This window comes from Ipomoea triloba, chromosome 4 (genome assembly GCF_003576645.1).
Source record: "Ipomoea triloba cultivar NCNSP0323 chromosome 4, ASM357664v1".
Classification (NCBI taxonomy): Eukaryota; Viridiplantae; Streptophyta; class Magnoliopsida; order Solanales; family Convolvulaceae; genus Ipomoea; species Ipomoea triloba.
In genome coordinates this window covers 26,638,311-26,660,177 of record NC_044919.1, presented here as the reverse complement: position 1 = coordinate 26,660,177, position 21,867 = coordinate 26,638,311, and the positions used below count along the sequence as shown (strand labels likewise).

The window sequence follows — 21,867 nt, the reverse complement described above, 5'->3', positions numbered from 1 at the left end:
TGCTGACAGCAACAAACATCCCTAGACAAAACCTAAAACCTATCTTTGTTTATATATCTCAATGCTGACAGCAACAAACATCCTAAGATCAAGGCCAAAAGTTATGGTTCCACAGGCAAGATAGAGACAAGGTATTGAACTTAATTTTTATCTGTTCAACAATTTCATTAGTTATTAATTGTTAGATTTATTAAAAGTTATAATTAGTAGCGAAGATATAATATTATAATATTATTTCTTTATAGTCTATCATCACATTTTCGAGAGACAATATCTTGAATTTGATAGTTCAACCTAGCCATCAATTAATACACTTTGTCTTTTACCAACTTCTGCCCAACACAAGGGGACTTTGAAATGATTCCAAATGAAATTTTAAAACAAGAATAATAAGGCATTTGGTTGGAAGGCAGGAGAGCAGGGAAAGAATTGTAATTAAGTGGGAAAAATATAAAGCTGGAAAAGTATAAGGTGAGAATAAAGTATGAATTCAAATTACATTATTTGATAAGAAGAAATAAAATTATTGAGAATTAAAAGGTAAAAAGCAATATAAAGACTAAAATACCTTGCATAATAATAATAATCATCATTAATGGTAAAAGGGTCATTTCCTTAATTTTCCCTTTCCCCACCACTCCAAATTAAAATTCTTATTGGGGTCATTCCAATTCTAGAAATAGAGGGAATTGCAATTCAGTAAAATACTGTAATTTCACGTAGTCAAAGAATCGTGTTGTAATTGAATTGTAACTACATCCAACCAACAGGCTATAAAGTTTTGTCCTAAACATGTGTTTTCTGTCCATAAAATTAATCAGCGAAATTTATTCAATGCACACCGGGATAACAAATTTCTCTTTGTTACCTAAAAAACATAATATCTTCATTTGATGATTTACGCTACATACAGATCATATAAATCGAATATCATTCACTTTCAGGATGTCTTGGTGAATTGAAGACTAGATGATAGAATTCAAGAATATAAACCTACTTAGAGTATAATACTACCTCCGTCCCAAAATGGTTGTTTGGTTCGTTTAACGATGCTTGACTGAAGTAATTTTTAATCTAATTTTTCATAATATTAAGTTTAGCATTAATATATAAAATTTATATATTTAGAAACTACATTAAAAGTACTATTAAACACAAAAAATTAAATTTAAAAATAATAAAAAATTACTAAAGAAAATAAGCAAAAAAGAAAGAGTTAATTTGACCAATGAATAGTAAATAAGACAGGGAGTACAAGAATAACAAAAACATTGGTGTCAAAATACTAGGACATATACCTTAATTTTGCTCAATTTAATCCATGTACTTCAACCCACAAAACTAAAGTACAAAGACCAAATTAAACAAAATTATATAATACAATAACACTCACAAGTCACAAGTACATTGACCCAAAATCATTTCTACCCTGTTCAATTGGAAACTGCAAGTGGCTGTTTCTCCTCTGGCTAGAAGAATTTCACAGTCAGTATAATTTACCTACATATACAAAATCATTTTTTTTTTCCAGTTATGATAGGAAGTTAAACTACTCCCAACAAATATACTGCCTATATGTTGATCAGAAAGTGTTCATAAATTACATTGGAATTCATTTGAAAGCATTGGAAACAGAGTAAATGAAGTCCAAGAATCCTGTTCCTTTGAGGAGACCTTTACCAGTCAGAAGTTCAAAATCTAACAGCAATAGGAACCCAATCACAGCAGCTTTTCCATTTATCAACTCATTCTTTCCTGTGAAACCAAAGGCCTCTTGGTTCTCATCAACCACCATCCTCACCTAAAGAATGCACAAGGGTCTAGTTTTGAGTCCCAAGAATAGATTTGATCAAGTGAGAAGAACAAGAACAAGAACAAGAACTCGGTGTTATTTTAAGTTTTGTTACCTCTTCCACGTTGACATTGGTTGCTGTTACACCAGGTTGAGCCTTCCCGCTGAATACAATCTCAGCAGATGCATCAGAAGTCTTCAGTCCCCCGCCCATGCTGATGTAAATATTTTCGCTGTCCGTCTTAACAGGATAAATAAATAGGTTTCTCAATGCAGGAGTCAGAACTCTCAGCACTGGATTCTTTGGGTACCATTCTTTTATTTCTCCGGTTCGCAACTCAAATGTGCTATCAGTTGTTGGGCAAACAATACAACCATCCTGCACAAAACTGAATCATATCAAATGGAACATTGTAGAAAGAACAAATACCATACACCAGAGTATGCTGCATGAACAATATTACAAGCTTACGTGCAGAACTTGATACGTTAAACGGTCAAGCATGATTGGAATAGCATCTCATGTACAAAAACAACTATGTTTTTTTTCTGTTAGATCACGTGGTGTCCTGAGCAGAACTATGTTTAGTAATATGAACAATGCTTTAGTTTAGAGGAATCTGAAACATTTCTAGCCACATTAGTGATGATCCCCCAATCCCCCAAGGGCATCAAGAAGCATATACCGCCTTGGCGATCTTGCTGGTACTCGAACCACATACCATTCCACTAAAAGCTATAGCTCGCAACGAATGCTCAACTTTATTTCCTTATATATCGTCACACATTTTCGAGAGGCGGGGCGTTGAACTTGACTCTTCACCAAGCCTTAGCCCAACAATCCATAGCCACTAATTGCTGGACTCGACCCTTCAGTAGCCTCTGCCCAACAATCCATAGCCACCAATTGCTGGACTTGGCCATTCACCGACCTCTGCCCAACAGATTAGGGTAGGGGAGTGAAATCCTAAGCTCACAACATCTATGACAACTATAAGACAATTGCTAAACAAATAAACCCCCACAAGTCCAAAATTACTGTATATTCTTGTTTGTTCCAGCAACATGCTCAAGAATGAATATCCTCTAAATTGCAATTCAGTGCATATTAGTGTTGCTACATTAGGAAAAACTATGCTCTATGGGGGGGACAAACTCTTTTACATTCTATAAATCCCTTAAAACCTAAGAAGTAGATATTTTCTTGGATTGAATAAATATGAGAACAATTGCTATGAGATTAAAAAGAAATAGGAAATGGGTGACCTTGGTGAGCTTGGCATTGAGGAGGCCTTCACTGTAAGCGCCTTCAGCAGGGGATCGGTTCTCGATGGCAAAGATGTCATCTTTATACCAAAGCAGCAGTATGGTCTCCCCGTTTTGGATGATCACGCGCCGCTCTCCTTTGGGCAGCGCCCCCAGGGGCACAACCGGCACCCAGTTCTCGGTTTTCCCTTCATTGTCCCCTCCACCTCCCGACGCCGACGGCCCCTCCGCCACCGACACCTCTGCGGCCTGGCAACTGAGCCCTCTCCGGCGACGTGAAACCCCAGTGACAGTGCTGACGGAGATTTTGAAGGCTGAGGGATGTACACTAGTAGCGGTGGTAGCGAGGTGATGTAATTTACGGCGGTGGGGCTGGGCAGGGATGGGTAGAATGCCGGTGGCGAGTTTGGGCGCGGCGGTGGCCATTTATTTGGTGGTGGGCTATTTTTCAGGGATAGAGGTTTTAAGAAACCAAAAAGATTGTGGGACTATGAGAGAGAAATAGAAATCTTCTATGCCACAAATAAAGAACTACGGAGTAGTAGATAATGACAATTGAAGAAGGAATGGCTGCAACTACACAAGCTCATAAAACGCAATAACGTACAAAAACAAAGTCACAGCGGTTAGCTAAGAGTGGAATACTTTAGCCCCAAAAGAATGAATCCTCGACTCCAAGGGTCTTCACGCAAAACATATAAGATAATGTAAATGAAGGTAACTCAATTGTAGTATCTGTTCATAGCTACTCTCTCAACCTTCCGGATGCGGCTTGATCACAAGACTTTTGGCTACATATTTTAATTAGATTAATAGTATTAGTTTGTTGTAAAAATTTAGTAAATAAATTATTTACTCATTGTTTATATGTAAAATCACCACCACCACCACCACCACCACCACCACCACCACCACCACCACCACCACCACCAACCTCTATTATTATTATTATTATTATTATTATTATTATTATTAACCTCTATTATTATTATTATTATTATTATTATTAACCTCTACTATAATAAATCTAAACTTTTTTGGGAAAAAAAATATTTTTATTTTTTCATCCAGTGAAAATTACGTAGATAGATTTATAGTACATTAAAATATGTATTCAAAAAAATAGTACATTAAAATATTGTTGTGAACAAGATTAGCGGGCATAAATGTATTTATTGTGTTTATATTTACTACAACAAACAAAGTATGCTTGCAAGTTTCAAAGAACCTTAGCAAGTGAGTGATATTATATGAGTCTATGTAGACAGATTTATGCTTTCTAATTTTTGAGATCAATGATGTATACTAAAGGGTTTTTTCTTTAAAAAAAATCCATTTTTGAACAGATAATTGGAGTGAGTATTTATGGTAGGGGTACGTAAGCAATTCGGTTCGGATAATCCGAACCGAACTATCTAGTAATATATCGAAAAAGTAGGGGGTGATATTTTGTTTTCCATGGAAGTTGGAAAAAAAGTATCACATGATTGGATAATTTTACCTTAATACTTTTATTATCATTATCACTATATAGGGACATTTTAGACTGTATACTCATTCCAATCGCAACTAAACAACGGAATAATTAAATATTTCTAGTAATTTCTTTTGCACCAACCAAACAATGGAATCAATCTTCTGATAATTTCTTTTCTATGAAATTTCAATTTCATTTTCACTCAAATATTTTCCACAAAGCAACCAAGCAATGAAATTCTTTGCAATCCTTCTCCCTTTTTTTATGGGCTCTACACTTCAATTCTACACATAATTTATTGTTTTATTCACTTTCTTAGAGTTAATTCTATTTTTGGTCCTACCTTTATTAACACTTTTAGTCAACTATAATTCATTTTGCCACATTACAACTACTCTTTTCTGTCTAAACCAGGGGTGTTAACCGTATATGACACAATCCAAAAAATAGTAGTTGCAATGTGAAAAAATTAATTATGGTAGAATAAAAAATGAAAAGACTTAATAAAAGTAGGACCAAAAATGAAATTAACTCTAATAAAATAATTTTAACTTTATAATTATAATTTTAAATTTTGATTTTAAATCAAAATATTAAAAATTTACATTTAAAATCATCAAAATATACCAATAACGAAAATCTTAATAATCCAACAATTAATATAATTAAACATTTTAAAAATAAATTAACTCAAAATTCTTACGATCAAATTAAAAAAAAAGATACTCTCAAAGGAAAAACACACAAAAAAAAAAAAACCTTCAAAACGTATTTAAAGTAAAATAAAAAATTTAAAAAATAAAAAAATTCAAACCTAAGTGACCGTTGTGTTAATTTTTTATTTAAAGATCCTCGTCGTTGAAGAAAAAAAAAAAACGCTCCAACGGGACAATCAAGAAACGAGAGGATAACGGAGGTCTCTCCCCGGGCCAATGACGGAGAGATCGAGGAAGCGAGACGGCGGCACCGAGTTGTGTGTAGACGGTGGAGTTGTGTACAACGGGAGCGCATTCGCCGATGGAAGCTCTTTCCAAGATATGTAAACCACACTATAATCTGTTGCATTTTTATGGTTGAGCGTTTGAAAGATAAACTGTTGATTAAGGAATTATTTGATATTTGTGAATTAGAATAATCATGTCTGTACACACACACACACACCATTTCTTTTTGGTTTATATGACTGGTTATTTTCGAAATAGAAGAAAATGAAGAACACTCAGTTGCATTCTAAAGTGAAAATGCATCAGTGGGAAATTAGGTCAGGAATTCGTTATTTGAATTTTGAAATCATACCGAGTCTAATCTTCCTAACTATGTACTCTTTGGTATATTCAAGTAAATATGGTCTGGACTTGTTCAATTTGGATGTACAAGAACTCAAGAAGTGAACACTTGGCATTGATTAACTCACTCTTATTGCTAGTTGTGTTGTTACATACCTGTTTTCTATCACCTAATGGGCTATCTTAATTAGTTTGTTACATAAGTCTTGAGCAATGGCATCTAACACAAGCTATGCATTTCCAAGTGATGGTTGTATGGAAGATGCTATTCTTCAAGGTTGCTCTAGTTTGGAAATTTACAATTCTTGGTTCACCCCACATTTTGGTGAGTGGGCATTAGGGTTTTGTGCAGAGATATACAATAAAGACAGTCCAGGCTATGCATATCAAGGTGACCAACCCTTGCAGTGTGTGAGCTCACTAGACCTATCTAATAGATGCATTAACAACCTCTTCCAGTAAGGTGAGTGTCTTTCAACCTGCCTTAATTTTCTGGCTAAAAAAATACAGGATAGTTTTCAATATTCAAAGGGAGGGAGAAGTAAATGCAATTAAGTGGTTTATGAATGTTATTCGTACTTGTATTGCCCACCTGGCCACCTGGCTTTTATTTTTTGTATATTTTTTTCAAGCAAGGTCCTGTCTCATTTTCTTAATCAATTTTTCACCATGCATTTTCTCCTACTGAAATGCCATCTCTCTCACATTTGAACATTCATGGAAATCGATTGGACCAGAACTCTGCAAATGATTTATTGGAACTCCTTAATCAATTTAGTTGCTTGAGTGCTCTGGGGGTATCTTCATGAGATCCAACTCTTTCAGTTTAAAACTTAAAACAGGTTTGATGAGAAATTGAACAGGTGGATATACCTGGGCCTCTTGGAGAAAATGCTGTTAGAATTGTTGAAGCACTGCTAAATCTTTCTGTACTGAATGTCTGAATGGTGTAAGCACATCAAAAATTTCTGAGTCTGGAAAGTCTGTGGTTGATTCAATGTTGTTGCCACGCTTTCCTGAATGGACTGCAGGAGAACCTATTGCTGACCGCATTATAAATGCAATGTGGTTATATTTGATGACTTGTAGACTTGCAGACGAAGAAAAAATTGATGAAACCTCTGTATGGTATCCATTTGGCTTTGCTAATTTTTATTGGTTACTTTATATATTGTTTTCTATAAGTGAATTTGCTCCCATAGTGAATTTTTCTGATAGCAGCTTGAATCTTGATGGGATTCGTGAAACTTTTTTGTCTGAACTCATGTAATCCAAGTTGGAACTGTATGCAAATAAAATTCAAAGAATACAATTTACATGCATATAGATATTATAACGACAGGACAATATGAGTTTTTTGTGTTAGCTGCATAAATTCTTGACAGGCATTCTGAAGGAATTTAAGTTTGAACTTGTCTAATCCAAATGGGAACACTATGTAAATAAGATTTGAAGGATACACATTAGAAAGGAGAGGAAACATATTAACTTTGAACTATCCTTTTGCTTTCAACTTTGCATTTGGCACTCATAATCATAATGATTTTGGCAAAAACTGACTAGACTTTTGTAATATTTTATTAAACCAATATAAAATATACTAATTGATAATATACATAATTAGTTTAATCAAACTCTTACATTCACCCTTCACTATTATGTTTTTGTGTGTGGATAGGTATGTTATGGATGAATTAGGTTCATCTCTGCGGCTCCTTTCCTCTACATGCCAGAGGGTGAATTGGCATCAGCTGTGAGGTTCTCTTTTCCAACTGTCTGTGTTCATTCATTGGTAGCGTAAATTGCTTAATTTAGTAAAGTCTGGCTATACATTGGTCCTATAATTAGCATCAGCTTTGGGTATTTAAAGTTTCACAACCTTTATTCTGTCAGTGTATATAGTTTTGGAAATCTGAGATCTATTTTTAGTTGTCTTGCACAATTTAACTACTGGGTGTTACTCTGGAGCTATTAAATAGCAAACACAAACTATAAAGCTTTGTTATACAAATGCAAAATTCAATTCATACAGAAAAACCACCCAGCATACCCTTTTCATTCCATGAATGAAATATTCCTTCCAATGGATTTATTGACATATATGCCAAGAAATAGAGGTATTAACCTCCCTCTGTAATTTCTATTAAGCTATTGAGTGAACATTTTTCAGCTATTCAATTCTTTGGCCAACTGAAGATATTCAAAGAAATGATGAGTGCACTCGTGATTTCCTATTTGGAATTGGGGAAGATAAACAACGCTCGGCTATTAAAGTATTGCTTCTTTCCCAATATTTGAACTTCGCCTGTAATTTTTATGAATTCAGAACATTTGACGTTTATTGCAGAAGTCATTGCTTGTCTAATCTCCAGGAGTATGAGGCATGCAGAAATTGCAATCAACCAAATTTACTCCCCCACTAAAAGAGTCATCTGTTACGAGTGCTTTGTACCGTGCTGATGGAAGTGCTTTGCGTGTGTATACAGATATACCTCATGTGGAGGAATTCCTGAACCGCCCTGAATTTGTAATTAGTATGTCTGTTTTTCTCATCTTGAATCGTGTTTCATTTACATCCTGCCTTGACCATAATTTTCATGTTGCAGGTGTTTATTTTAATATTTTATACCCAAACAATAACAGACTGATTGTATAATTGTTCACACTATTATGCTTAAATTTGGATTATTTGCAGCATCTGAGGCAAAGGATGCAGATGTTATTTGGATTATTTGTTTTATGTGAACATATGTGTGCTATTTATGGAATATGAATACTTCTTTCACATAAAAAAGGCCATACTAGGAATCTGAAATGAAGTGTGTTTTGATTACAATATGCTAACTGATAAACAATGCACTCTCAAGCCTCCTTTCCTCACAACTCTCTCCTTTATCTCTATTGCATCTTACTTGAGAGCCTTGCCTTCATGCATGATTCTAATTGATTACTATGTTTTTTGCTTTTGTAATAACTGGCTTCTAATTAAATGCTCTACCTTTTTGGTTGTAACCCCCCTCGTCCATAAACAATGCTTGGGTGTACTGTACCTTTAGATTGTCAAAAACCCTTTGGGATTTTCATGTTAAGAGAATGACCCCAAGATTTCTCCCAACATAGGCACATCACGCATGGTGAGAATCATGAAGACTTCTCTTTGAATAACTATTTTTTTAACTTGTTATGATGACAATTGTTTGGAGTTATAGTAGAAGCTTTTGTTTAATTGATGTTTCAGATAAAGCTTTGGGATTCTGAAAGCCCAAGTAACTTAAAAGTTTTTGGAAAGCTGCTATTTTATGTAAGGTTGAAAAAGTTTTCAGATAGTTAAAAACAGAATAAGCTCCACCACAATGTGGCAGAAGGAGCATTAGAGTTTCCATCAGGATGAAAGACCCTTTTTTGTTTGAATGAAATGTAGAAGGCTTGAAAGAATTGGGATTCTCCATAGGGTTGTTGAAAATAAGTGCAGAAAGGCTTTCTTCTTATCTCTCCCGGTTGTGTGATAAGCTATAAGTCCAGTTGGCTTCTGTACTGTTGGAAGAAATTAATGTAATAAGATTTTGGTTTGAATTAATCATGTTCTCATTACCATTTGTTATCAGGTTTCATTCGGTTTGGAGCTAGGGATCCATACACCAACTTTTGACATGGACCTTTCCGACTTCATGGATGGTGACCAGCCTATGTCATATGAGAAAGCATACAAATATTTTTCCCGTGATCCATCTCAAAGGTAATTGATTAGTTATTTGTATTTCAGCGAGCTTTGGATTTTACAATATGATGATGCAGACTTCAACTCTAATGACTTCCATTCTAGGTGTTGCTGGAACAATACTGGTCTTAATGTGACTGAGTTGGGTGTTCGTTTTTCAGACATTATTAGCATGCTAGTTTGGTTCTTTTTTTTTTTTCCCCTTTTTTTGAGTTCATTATTGATCTGGAAGTTCTTTCTGTTTTCTTCATTAGTCTTTCAACTTTTGATCACCTCCAGAATTTAATAAATAGCACTAGGATGAGGCTATTCTAAGGCTAGTCAGAGCATTATGTTTGTAGGCAGGAACACCTAGTTGGTAGCACAATGGTGTAGGGAACATTTATTAAAACATAAGTTATGAAATGCAAGATTAAACTAAAGTTTTAGTTTTGCAACAATGTTACACAATCTTTAGTTCTCACTTAGTCACTTGTGAGATTTGGTTCCAAATTTCACATTTATAAGTTAATTTATGGATTTATTAATACCATACATATGTTAAACTGTCTAGCAGCATGACTGATTCAATTATTAACTTTTATTTTTTATTTGTTTGAAAGCCTTTCCCATGTGGCATTTGAAGAATATTTGCCTATCTGTTATCTTCTTTGTCATGCATTCTTTGGTTTGTCCAATGTGGTTTGAGTTTTGTTTCCTTTAATTTAGTCACCTTGATGATTGGATATTTTCATCAGGACCCCCACTTGACCCTCCATTGTTTCATATATTACAGCAAGGCCTTTCATTTTGTTTTTCAGTATAGTAAATAGTTCAAAAAATTTGATTCCGATTCTGTCTTTGAATGCCATTCTTCCTTGTTATGTTGGCATTAAAAAATGAATAAGTTTTTAGTAAGGTAATTGTTTAATCATAATAATATCAATATATATTTATTATATTTAAGAATAACCTTCGTTCAAATAAAAAAAATTAAGAATAACTTGCTACAAAACGCCTAAATAACAATAACTACGCCTATATAAAGGGGATTAGGGGAACTAAGTAGAGATTATAGCACATCTCACCTGGGATTGATCAGAGTGGTGACCAACCCATTTGACAAGAAGTCCTCAGGCCTTAGCAACTCAGTTATTATCATGTGGTCCAAATGAAACTATTTTTATTCTCTCATTTCCTTCTCATTTTTTTTAATTCTCATTCGTTTTGTTGTTGTTATTATTATTATTATTATTATTATTATTATTGTTATTATTATTATTACCATTTCTTATTCGTTTTGTTATTATTATTATTATTATTATTATTATTATTATTATTATTATTATTTGCTTTTTATCCATTTTCTCATCTAACATACCTTCTCATTTGTGCGTGTTTATCTTTTTCTTCATTTTGACCCTCATTCTTTATTTTTCCTTTTTCTTCATCGTCTCTTTATTTCGTGGTCTATACATCAAATATTTCCTTCTTCCTCTTTTCGCCTTTCTCCTCATTTTTCTTAATCTACTACTCTCATCCCCTCTTTTTCTCTTAATTCTTTTCTTCTTCCTTCTCCTTTTCTCTAATTCTTTCTCTTCTTTCTTTCCTTTCCTCTTTCCCTTCATGTTCTCCATCATTTCCTATTCATTTTCATTCCCTGCCCTTATTTTTCTTCCTCCCATCTATCTTCCATTTCATTCTCCCGTATCTACTATATACTACTCTTTCTTATTATCCTCTTTCTCTTTTTCTTCTGCATTATTCTCTATTCTTCCTCTTTCTTATTTTCTTCCTATTTTTTTTTTCTTTTACCCATCTATTTTGCTTTTTCCCCTTTTTCCCTTATATCTTTAATTTTTATCATCTCATTTCCATCTCGTTCTCCAAATTCTCTTAATTCTCATCTTTATTGTCTTTTTTATTTCTCTTCCTTTTCCATCTCTTATTCGCCTTGCTATTTTTATACTTTGCATTTTCATTTGTACGTTTTTATTTTTATCTTCATTTTGACCATCATTCCTATCTTTTGCAATTTCTTCATTGTGTTTTACTTCAAATTTTCTCTTCTTTCTCTTTTCGCCTTTCTCCTCATTTTTCTTAATCTACTAACTACTGTCTTTTTCTTCTCCTTTTCGTTCTCATATCAAGTAATCGTTTTTGAATCCCTTGATATTTTTCTTTCATATTAGAACCATTATCATAACATTGATCCCTTGCATTATTAATATTAAGATCAATAGAGTTAAACGTAGCGCACTGGCCGCTTTTCTACGAGATTTTGAGAGCCTTCCAGCACTTGTACATAACATTCCATAGTTTGTGGAATAATCTAGAGTCGTCTATATACTAACTAGAAGATGTAGATATGCCTAGAATATTCTAGAACCATAGGGAACCCTCAAGTGTGTATAGAGTAGTTTAGAGGATTTTAGAGAGTCAACCTTAGCCGTAGGATCAATTAGATCTCCACATGAGGTGGAATGAGTATAAATACCACACAAGGGCCTCATTTGTAACCATCCAAGATTTGAAGCATTCAAGTTCCCTACAAAGCTCAAGTGTTTCTTTTAGCATCTTTGCGAAGTTCTTGCCTAACTTACTTTCATAGCCATCTCATCGTTTACGTAGCATCACTTTTGAGGGTTAAACGAGGATGCCTTAGCTAGTGCACGAGGGAAAAATTAGCTAAGGCCGCACGAGACGTCATTAGAATGAGTCAATGATAGTTGGTATCAGTGCCAAGTTTGAGATTGGGTTGCTGGTTCATTTCGATTGCTAACGTGGAGGATGTTTGTGTGTCCGAGGAACGAGGGAGGGAACCCGTTCCAACCCATGGCAAGAAGAAGCGAGATCAAAGCAAGCTAAGGGAGGTTGTTGCTTTGGAGCATCTCGTGGGGACTTTGGGGAGAGACTCGAGAGGGAAACTTTAATATGCTCGAAGAGCACGTCATTGGAAAATTCAACAAGGTCAAAACGAGCACCAAGCCCTGGAGAATAGTTTCGAACAGTTCGGGGAGCCCGAATCCTTGCAAGAAAGCATCGAGACGATGTGAATCTTGCCTTGCGCAAGAAAGCTGTTGTAAGTGGAGAGGCAACCACTTCGACATCAAGCCCAAGAGTAGATGTTCAGCGACCAATATGCTTTAAGGGTGTAAGGGGATGCAAAGGAAGTCGAGAATTTCCTTTAAAAAGGCAAATGGAGAAATATTTCAAAAATCTTGCCCACAATGACGAAGTAAAGAAATTTATGACCATGCTAGAATCCTTGCAAGAAAGCATCGAGACGATGTGAATCTTGCCTTGTGCAAGAAGGCTGTAAGTGGAGAGGCAACCACTTCGACATCAAGCCCAAGAGTATAGATGTTCAACGACCAGTATGCTTTAAGGGTGTAAGGGATGCAAAGGAAGTCGAGAAGCAAAGGAAGTCGAGAATTTCCTTTGGCAAATGGAGCAATATTTCAAAAATATTGCCCTCAATGACAAAGCAAAGAAGATCAAAGCTCAAGTGACACTTCTACCCCGAAAACGTGGTCTATGAAGCTCGAAGGAAATTAAGGGAGTTGAAGCAACGAGGACCTATTCGATACTACGTGCAAGACGAGGATCTCTTATTTTACTTCATCGACAAGTTGCAACAATGAGCCAAACAAGAAGTACAACAACGAAATGCTCAAATAGTGGACGTAGCAATTGTCGTCACCGAGTCCCTAACCGACTTTCATTCTTCTAGTAATTTTGATCCGTAAAAAAAAGGGACAAGAATCCAGCAAAAGGTGGGGGAGAGCGACAAAGGGACACTCAACGAAAAGCACCAACTAAGAGCTGGGACAAGAACGCCGCACGAAAGGAGTATATGAGGAAAAGAAGAATGCATTTGTGTCAAAGATACGTGCTATGTATGCAAGGGGTTACATCCTATGAGGAATTGTTCGAAGCTCGGTTCCCTTTCGGCGATAGTGGAGCAGCACGAGGCTAAGATCCAAGAAGAAGAGGCAAGCAAAATGGGGTTGCACCAAGTCCTCAATGCCCTAAACGTCAAAATAATGCCGACAACGTCGAGCAAGGGGCTGATATACGTCGAAGCATTAATAAATTGGTAAGCCCACTGAAGCCTTAGTCGATACTGGTGCCACAACAACTTCATGACCGAGGTAGAGGCACGGGGACTCGGTCTAAATTGGACGCAGGGAGAAGGTTGGCTTAAGATAGTGAATGCAAGAGCTCAACCGCTCCATGGCATAGCCTGAGGCGTCGAGTTACGCCTAGGTACTTGGAAAGGCCAAGTAAATTTTTCTGTGGCACCGATGGATGATTTCAAAGTGGTGCTTGGGATGGAATTCCTACGCCAAGTTGCCACCATCCCCATGCCACCGTTCAACACCATGTGCATTTAAGAGAAGGGGTCTCCCATGTATGATTCCCATGGTAGAGGTGCCCAAGAAAAGAGCGAACGATGTACCTCAATTGTTGGCTATGCAAGTCACGAAGGGCATCAAGAAGGGTGAACCGACATTTCTTGCAATACTTGACATGGATGACGAAGGCAAGGAGACTTCGACAGATGAAAACATTTCTTGCAGTACCCATCAATTCAAGTAGTCCTTGATGAAAACAAAGATGTGGTGCCCAGGAAGCTGCCTAAAGAGCTGCCACCAAAAAGGGAGGTAGACCACACACGGCGTCAAGTTATATCAGTACAAGCTGTGTTAAAATCCAGGTTGGTTACAGTTTGTTTAATTGGTATAATTAGTTCAAACTGTACTTGTAACTTTTTCATATAGTTGTTTTATAAGGTTAATGTTTAAATAGGTGGTAGACTTAGTTTTGTAATTCGTTGAACCTTGTAATTATAAAAACCAGCGGGTTGAGCTTTAGTGAAAAAGTTTTGGGCGTGGCCCCGCAGATTAGGAGGTGTTCTCCAACTGCGTTATCAAATTCAGCTGTGTACTTATTTTGGCACTTCTTAAATTGCTTTATATTATATTATATATCTGCATTACATAATTTCATTTATGTATCATGAGAGTGGCTTATAGACTAGGATTCCTACGTGCATCCCCTCAATTCCTTGGTTGTGTAATTTTTCCGCAATCCTTAGGTTGTGTTATGCATCTAGATCATAATGTCCTATAGCTTGAGTCATATTTATTTATTTTGTTTTTATCTTTGTGTATATGTTTTAGTCTTATCATTTCCTTAAATTTGTTGTTTGCTTAGCTTTTTGTGCATTTCCTTATGCTAGTGCCTAGTTGCTAGTGATTGCATATTACGTGCCATAGCCCCTTATCGCCTGAGGACGACATTTCACATTTTTACACTCACTATCATTTATTTTTGCTACACCAGTCACCTACTTTGCGAGGGAAAATTCCGCCTCCACCGCTCACGACAGATTATTTCCGTCGCGAAATGAAATACAACAAGTCTTGACACTACGAAATGAATTCCGTCGCGAAAATGTAAAATTCCGTCGGAAAATGTGATTTGTGATAGGATTTCACGTTTTTGCAACGGAATCACGATTTTTCTTGTAGTGTTGAGAATGATATTGGAGAGGTTACACAAGATGATGAAGCCATGATTGATGTAGAGTTGCAGTATAAGGATAAGGGAAAGAAGGTTAACTATAAAGACAATGTTAAGTGTAAGGCTAAGGGCAATGTTAATGACCAAGAAGAAAGCAAAAAAAAAAAGGATGAGGGTGAGGTATGTAGTGAGGATTACTATTATGACTTTGCAAACCCACCAATAGAGCCGTCAAAACGGGCCGCCCCGCCCCACCCCCTAAGTAGGGGGGCAGGTTTCGGAAATTGAAGCCCGCCCTGCCAAGGCCCGCGGGCCTGGCGGGCCGCGGGCTGCCCGCCATATATATATGTATGTATATATATATATATATATATATGTATGTACATATATATATATGTATATATATATATATATATATGTACATATATATATATATATATATGTACATATATATATATATGTACATATATACATATATATATATATAAATGTAGTAATGTAATGTACTGTGCGTAACTAATATTACATTACTAGAGTACATTACATTACTACATTTTATATATATAGTTTATTGTTTGCCATGTATTATTATTGTTATGTTACTAATATGATATGTACTTATGTATAATCAATTATGTAATGTTTAATGTTTGATGAATTATGTTTTATATGAGTAATATATAAGTTATTTTAATTATTTTTTTTTATGTACAAATGATAAAATTTTAAAAAAAAGGAGTAATAAATTAACAATTTACAAAAAAAAAAATGGCAGGGACCCGCCTAGCCCGCGGGCCTTAGGCGGGGCGGGGCGGGCCAACAAAACTCAAGCCAGGCAAAGAGCGGGCTTTTTTGGCCCGCCCCGTCCCGCCAGCCCGTATTGACAGCTCTACCCACCAACCCGTGACTCCGTGAGTCCTAAGGAGAAGGTCTACATTAATTAACACCTCCATCAAGGAAATATAGACAGTCATCTTATAATTCACAGTGTGATTTTCTTGAGTTAGAGAAGGAATGTATTTGAGGATGCAAGATAGTTTAAGATTGTTGTGATCAAGTAAAGATATATATATATATATTATACACACACACACACACACACACACACAAATGAGAGTATGAGGGTAAGGGTGATGGTGAAATATTGTGAGAGGTGTCCTTTTCTTTGGCACTGTAGTTGAGAAGAAAGGTATAGATGTTTCCAGTTGATCGAAAAACCTGCATATTTGAACATAGGTGCAATTGTAAATACAAGTTGAAAACGGTAACTCAAAAATGGTTGGAAGAAAAATATGAAGAATTAACAATAAAATACCCAACCATGCAACATACTAAGCTTAGGGGTACTATACAGACTGACTTAAGATTAATTTGACAATTAGTATGGTTAGAAGGGTACCACAAGCTATTTTAAAGATGATGAATATAATCTAAGGTATTCAGAACAGTTTAAGAGAATCAGAGACTGCTCAAGAGTGTTTGAATTTTAATCCTGGAAGCACTGTTGTGATAAAAAGCACCTTGTACATTTCAAAGAATTTATGTTTGTCTGAAGCCATGAAAAGGGGTTTCTATTTGTGTGTAGACATATTATTGGTTTGGATGGTTGTTTTTTGAAAGGGGTAATAAAAGGTGAGATCTTAGTTGCTGTTGGGAGGGATTGCAATAACTAGATATTTCCAATAGCTTGGGTAGTTCATAGTTGTTGAGATTGAAAACACATATTCTTGGAGATAGTTTTTGCAGTACAAGATTTGACTATCAACAACAGCTTACTGGATAATTTTACTGGATAATTTTATGCATTATGTAGCCAGGATAAAGAGGACGACAATTGCTCTATGTGGGAAAGAATGCAAGTGCAGTGGGCAAGAAGAATTAGTCGTTCATTGCAAGTGGATTTTAGAATGTTTTGGTATATATTTGGAACAATAGGATGTTGACATTTCTCTGAGGACCCATAGGATGAAGATAACTTATCATTCTTTTTCACATCATAAATAAAAGTGAGGGAACAAAAACATGGAGTATATATAGTAGAACTCTATTATTATAATGTAATTGTGTGTAATATTTATGGATGGTACTACATAAATGTTTGAGGAGTGGAAGTTCACTCAATGGAATGCCGACCTGTCAAAGGACGGAATCCAACTTACTCTCTTCTCAAAAGGTTAAATTTCCAATTCCATAGATTTTAGACACGACTCAACAAAATATTTAAAAGGGTGTAAATGATTCGGAAAATCCAACTAACTCGTTCAGGGATGAGGGGCTGACTCCCTGACCCTACAACCAAGAACTTAAAAGGGTCCCACCAAGATCATGTCTCTTACTGCATGGCACGTTCCTGCAAGTTAAGCGCTTCGTTCAGATTTCAATGGTGACACCACTACTGTGCTCAGTTTTCGCTTCTGCATGCGCAAGTATGTATGTACCTACAGTATCAACATGTAGAAGAAAGATCAAAGTTCAGGGAAAGAAATATCCCATAGAGCAAAGGTAAGCAAACGTTAGATTCTTTTTTCTTTTCCAACAAAATATGTTTCGCAAAATCTTAGAATGGAATCTGAAAATCTGCCAAAAGCCAAAAGGCCTTGACAACATACGGCTTGGCACAATTTCAGGGACCGAAATTCTCTCTATTTTCTCTCTCTTACCTCGTTGGATCAATGATGATCAGTAATCTTGAATAATTGTAGCCCTCTAGCTCCATTTACAATTTTTTTTTTTTTTTGGGTTTTATCTAAAATTGAAATTGTATATTGTTAATAGAAACTATTTTTTATTAAACAGTTGAATTTTCAAGAAAATAAAATCGTATTTTGTCCCCAGATTCGGAACCCTCACCGCCTTGACCAGAATCCTGCATCAATCCAGAAAAAGAGTATAGGAATTATATGCCCATTTACACGTATATACAATTTTCTGTGATTCAATTCTGATGCTGAGTTTCTGGTCTGGGTTTTGCGAGTTTTAATCTTTTGGGGGTCTACATTCTTTAGGATTCTTGATGATTTCTCTGTTCCCAAATCTTCTTGAGTAGGTCATTTAACATGCATAGATTATAGACACACATTGACACATATTCATGCACTTTTGCCCATTTCATTCATTTAGTGAACATTGGTGTTGGTTTTGATTGGTAGAATCTGGTTTCTTGAGGTTCTGAGGGTAACTCTTTTAATCTCCCAACCATCTATTGGAATTGATTTGCTTGTGCCCTTTAGGATTTTGGGTTCTTCAGAAAGAATTGATATTTGGGACTTTGGGTGGTATTTGAGAGAAGTTCTGGCCTTATTTTGCTGAAAGGTGCATTGACTGTTTAAGTGGATACTGAGTTTTGGACTTTTGGCTGATTCGTTTTCTTTTATGGTGGGTTAGAATTGGGACAATAATTGCAAAATATGAGTATAAAGATACATTGGAAATCGAATGGCTGGTAAAAGTTGATTATGCGAATTTGGAGCTCATCTGTTTGGCAGAACAAGTTGTTCACAAGAGATGGGCAGCTTTTGTTCTAAGGAATTAGATTTAAGTGATTATGGCACTGATGATGAGGCAAGTAAAGGAAAGGAGTCAAGTAAGTCTTCAGTAAAGACAGTTGCTCCTTCACGCGGAGAGGCGATTAAACTATATTTAACTAATGGGTCATCTGAGCATTCAAACCGTAAGCCGGAACTTGAAAGAAATGGGTCATCTGTTACTGCTTCAAAAGTTGAGGATGATGGGAAAACAAGAATCTTTGAGAGGCCTAAAGATGGACACCGGAGGGGATCAACTGTGGATCTTGGAATTAATGGACTGTCACATTCAATGTCTAGGGTCGGGAGTATGCCTCACAGCATAAGGGGAGAACAATCTGCTGCCGGATGGCCAACCTGGCTAAGTTCAGTTGCTGCCGAGGCCATTCAAGGGTGGCTTCCTCGAAGGGCAGATTCATTTGAAAAATTAAACAAAGTTAGTTCTAAAGCTTCTTCAAACAAAATTTTTCATTCAAATTATGCCTCAATCTGCTTCTTCTACTCCATGCAGTTTTCATCTACTTCAGTTCCAATTACTCTTAATGAGCACAACAGTATGTTTCTATTGTGGTTTTCCAACATAAACTTTGGGGATGCTTGACATGACTCACATTAAAATGGTTTTAAAGTCGCTTTTATTTATCAATCTTTTTAACAAGTTTTGTTTTTAGTTACATAGAATTGGAAGCATTACTTGAGAATTTTAATTTGTTAACCCCTAAGGAAACTACATATATGATTATTATGTAGTTCTAACAATTCAGGTTCTTCAATTGTTGAAGAAGCAATGAAAATTATTATCAAATCCTAATTCTAAGTCAAAGGCCTTGTGGTCAAGTGGCGTAAGCTTTTGACTTTAGACAAAAAGGTCACAAATTTGATCCCAAACCACCTCTCAGATGTATCCAAAAATATCCTAATTCTAAAGTATAGCCATCAAACCATCTGTTTCTTAAATGCTTTCTTGAATACTATCATGGCGTCCTGGTTGAATTCTCAAGTCACTTGAATACGTCTAGAAGAAATTGTAATCCAAATGAGTATGAAAATTTCAAAACTGATCTTTTTAACAATATACTGATATTGCAGATTGGTCAAGGGACATATAGTAGTGTTTACAAGGCCCGAGACCTTACAAATAATAAAATTGTTGCCATGAAGAAGGTAAGGTTTGTGAATATGGACGCAGAAAGTGTTCGCTTCATGTCAAGGGAAATATGTATCTTGCGAAGATTGGACCACCCAAATGTTATGAAACTTGAGGCTGTTGTCACGTCAAGGTTGTCAGAGAGCTTATATCTGGTATTTGAATACATGGAGCATGACCTTTCTGGGCTTGCAATAGCTCATGGGTCCAAGTTTACTGAATCACAGGTATGGCTTTCACCTTTTCAGCTTCTGCTAATCTATTAGGTACCATCATAGATCATGACAGCCACTTCGTCATATCTTCCAAATATCTTATGTGGCACAATATGGTAGCCAAGTAATATAGTGAAGGTAGAATAAGAAAAGGATACAGATAACAATGTGAATAGTTGATGAATTTCTATTCTCATGGGAGGAACCGAAGAAGTGGGGAAGATTAGGTCAGATGTGTTAAGAGTCCCACATTGAAAATATAAGAGAAAGTATGGGTTTATAAGGCTAGGGGTTAGACTAGCTAATTTATTGGATTCAGTATTTTAGTGTGGTTTGGCCCATGTGCATTATAACATGGTATTAGAGCCTGTTCGGTCCTCAATCCACTTTGTGTTCAACCGGTTAGATAAGAGATGGGCTAGACTAGCTAATTGATTGGGTCCACTTTGTCTTTGTATATATTCTTATATATACAATACCTTACATCTGTGTGGCAGATTAAGTGCTATATGCAACAACTGCTTTCTGGATTGGATCACTGTCATAGTCGTGGTGTACTTCACCGAGACATCAAGGGTTCAAATCTTCTCCTTAATGATAATGGTATTCTGAAGATTGGAGACCTTGGTCTGGCTACAATTTTCTATCCCGACCAAAAGCAGCCATTAACAAGTCGAGTTGTAACTCTGTGGTATAGAGCTCCTGAGCTTTTGCTTGGTGAAACTAACTATGGAGTGGCCATTGATATGTGGAGTGCTGGTTGCATCCTTGCAGAATTATTTGCCGGGAAGCCTATAATGCCGGGAAGAACAGAGGTACACTCGGAAATCTACGTATCTTGAATCTTGCTCTGTGCTTCCTGCATTTTACCCCGCCACATTGATATCACACTTAAAAAAATCCCTTTTCTTTTTGTACTCTCCAGTCATTTCTTTGTTATTTCCGATACGATACACACTTTTCATGTTTGACAAAGACAATTAAAAAATTGTCCAGGTAGAGCAAATGCATAAAATCTTCAAGCTTTGTGGGTCGCCTTCTGAGGAATATTGGCAGAAAACGAGATTGCCTCTTGCCACTAGTTTTAAACCACAGCACCCATACACACGCTGCGTCACCGATACCTTCAAAGACTTTCCTCCTTCAGCTTTAACTCTTCTTGACGCCCTACTTTCAATAGAACCTGAGGAGCGTGGGACTGCTGCTTCTGCACTAAGTAGTAGGGTACGCAATAAATTTTTCATTGATTTTTGCTTTCTGAAATTCTTATATCCTAACTCCCAATTCCTAAACAACTGCATCTTTTTGTATGGAGATTCATGAATTTCACTAGTTAGAATAGGCCCCTTAAATGGCCATTAATTATTATTTTTATTATTACTCCGTATTACTTGTCAGATGTTGAATATCAGTTCTCAGTAATAGTTACCTATCAATTGCTTGCTTAATTGACTTGGAAATGTCAGAAATAGTAAACTGGATGGTCTCATAATTCGTATTTTCTTCCAAGAATAAGATGACCATTGTATAATTTTAACTGAAATGACTATTCATGCTATCAGTTGGGTTAATAATTTGATAGTTTTTATTGCTAAATGGTTGCTAAGCACTCTTACCTCAGAAACTGGTTCATAATGAATCTTTCGTCTCCAGTTCTTCACAATGAAACCGCTACCCTGTGATCCATCAAGTTTACCCAAATTCCCTCCAAGTAAGGAACTTGACGCAAGGATTCGAGATGAGAAGGAAAGAAGGTATTTTGTTTGTTTGCTAGGAAATAATATTTAATTGATTATTTCCAGTTTCAACCTTTATATGTCTAAATACTTGCAGTAAATTCATAAAAACCATTGTAGTTATAGTACATGATAATTTTTATGGAATAATTAAAAATAATAAGCTGGCTAGTTTTTTTTTTTTTTTTTTTTTTTTTT

General features: G+C 35.9%; 2 protein-coding genes and 1 long non-coding RNA gene across 10 annotated transcripts in view; 2 read left to right on the top strand and 1 right to left on the bottom strand.

Annotated features, from left to right (window-relative positions):
* Nucleotides 1-1,252: 1,252 nt before the first annotated feature.
* Nucleotides 1,253-3,566, bottom strand: LOC116017590. The gene is made up of 3 exons (XM_031258198.1): nucleotides 3,059-3,566; nucleotides 1,908-2,171; nucleotides 1,253-1,801 (listed from the first exon to the last, which is right to left on the bottom strand). Exons 1-3 carry the CDS (start codon nucleotides 3,482-3,484, stop codon nucleotides 1,613-1,615), a joined length of 879 nt encoding a protein of 292 aa, XP_031114058.1. The 5' UTR covers nucleotides 3,485-3,566; the 3' UTR covers nucleotides 1,253-1,612.
* A 1,869-nt stretch (nucleotides 3,567-5,435) lies between these two features.
* LOC116017321 lies at nucleotides 5,436-15,273 on the top strand. 5 transcript variants are annotated; one of them, XR_004097875.1, is made up of 6 exons: nucleotides 5,436-6,284; nucleotides 7,500-7,579; nucleotides 7,992-8,094; nucleotides 8,169-8,355; nucleotides 9,427-9,557; nucleotides 14,868-15,273. It is a non-coding gene; the product is annotated as an uncharacterized LOC116017321 (long non-coding RNA). The 5 variants fall into 5 exon arrangements; XR_004097874.1 differs by lacking the exon at nucleotides 5,436-6,284 and adding an exon at nucleotides 6,670-6,944; XR_004097876.1 differs by lacking the exon at nucleotides 5,436-6,284 and adding an exon at nucleotides 6,670-6,949 and having other exon boundaries at nucleotides 8,194-8,355.
* A 2,151-nt stretch (nucleotides 15,274-17,424) lies between these two features.
* LOC116014926 (probable serine/threonine-protein kinase At1g09600) overlaps nucleotides 17,425-21,867 on the top strand; it is a 7,056-nt gene continuing 2,613 nt past the window's right edge. For 2 of the 4 annotated variants that reach the window (XM_031254890.1, XM_031254887.1), the window contains exons 1-5: nucleotides 17,873-19,007; nucleotides 19,661-19,945; nucleotides 20,431-20,748; nucleotides 20,930-21,157; nucleotides 21,587-21,687. In XM_031254890.1, coding sequence (XP_031110750.1) covers nucleotides 18,552-19,007; nucleotides 19,661-19,945; nucleotides 20,431-20,748; nucleotides 20,930-21,157; nucleotides 21,587-21,687 — 1,388 coding nt within the window. In that variant the 5' untranslated portion in view covers nucleotides 17,873-18,551. Of the gene's footprint in view, nucleotides 17,550-17,872; nucleotides 19,008-19,660; nucleotides 19,946-20,430; nucleotides 20,749-20,929; nucleotides 21,158-21,586; nucleotides 21,688-21,867 lie in introns of those variants that run through there. The other 2 variants (XM_031254889.1, XM_031254888.1) reach the window with 2 other exon arrangements.

What these genes read in the sequence shown, in the direction of transcription:
- LOC116017590 (XM_031258198.1), bottom strand. Translation starts at nt 3,484, where the DNA reads ATGGCCACCGCCGCGCCCAAACTCGCCACCGGCATTCTACCCATCCCT. An exon ending in TCAATGCCAAGCTCACCAAG is followed by an intron (nt 2,172 to 3,058) that starts GTCACCCATTTC and finishes AGTTTTGTGCAG; the next exon opens with GATGGTTGTATTGTTTGCCC. An exon ending in CCAATGTCAACGTGGAAGAG is followed by an intron (nt 1,802 to 1,907) that starts GTAACAAAACTT and finishes TGCATTCTTTAG; the next exon opens with GTGAGGATGGTGGTTGATGA.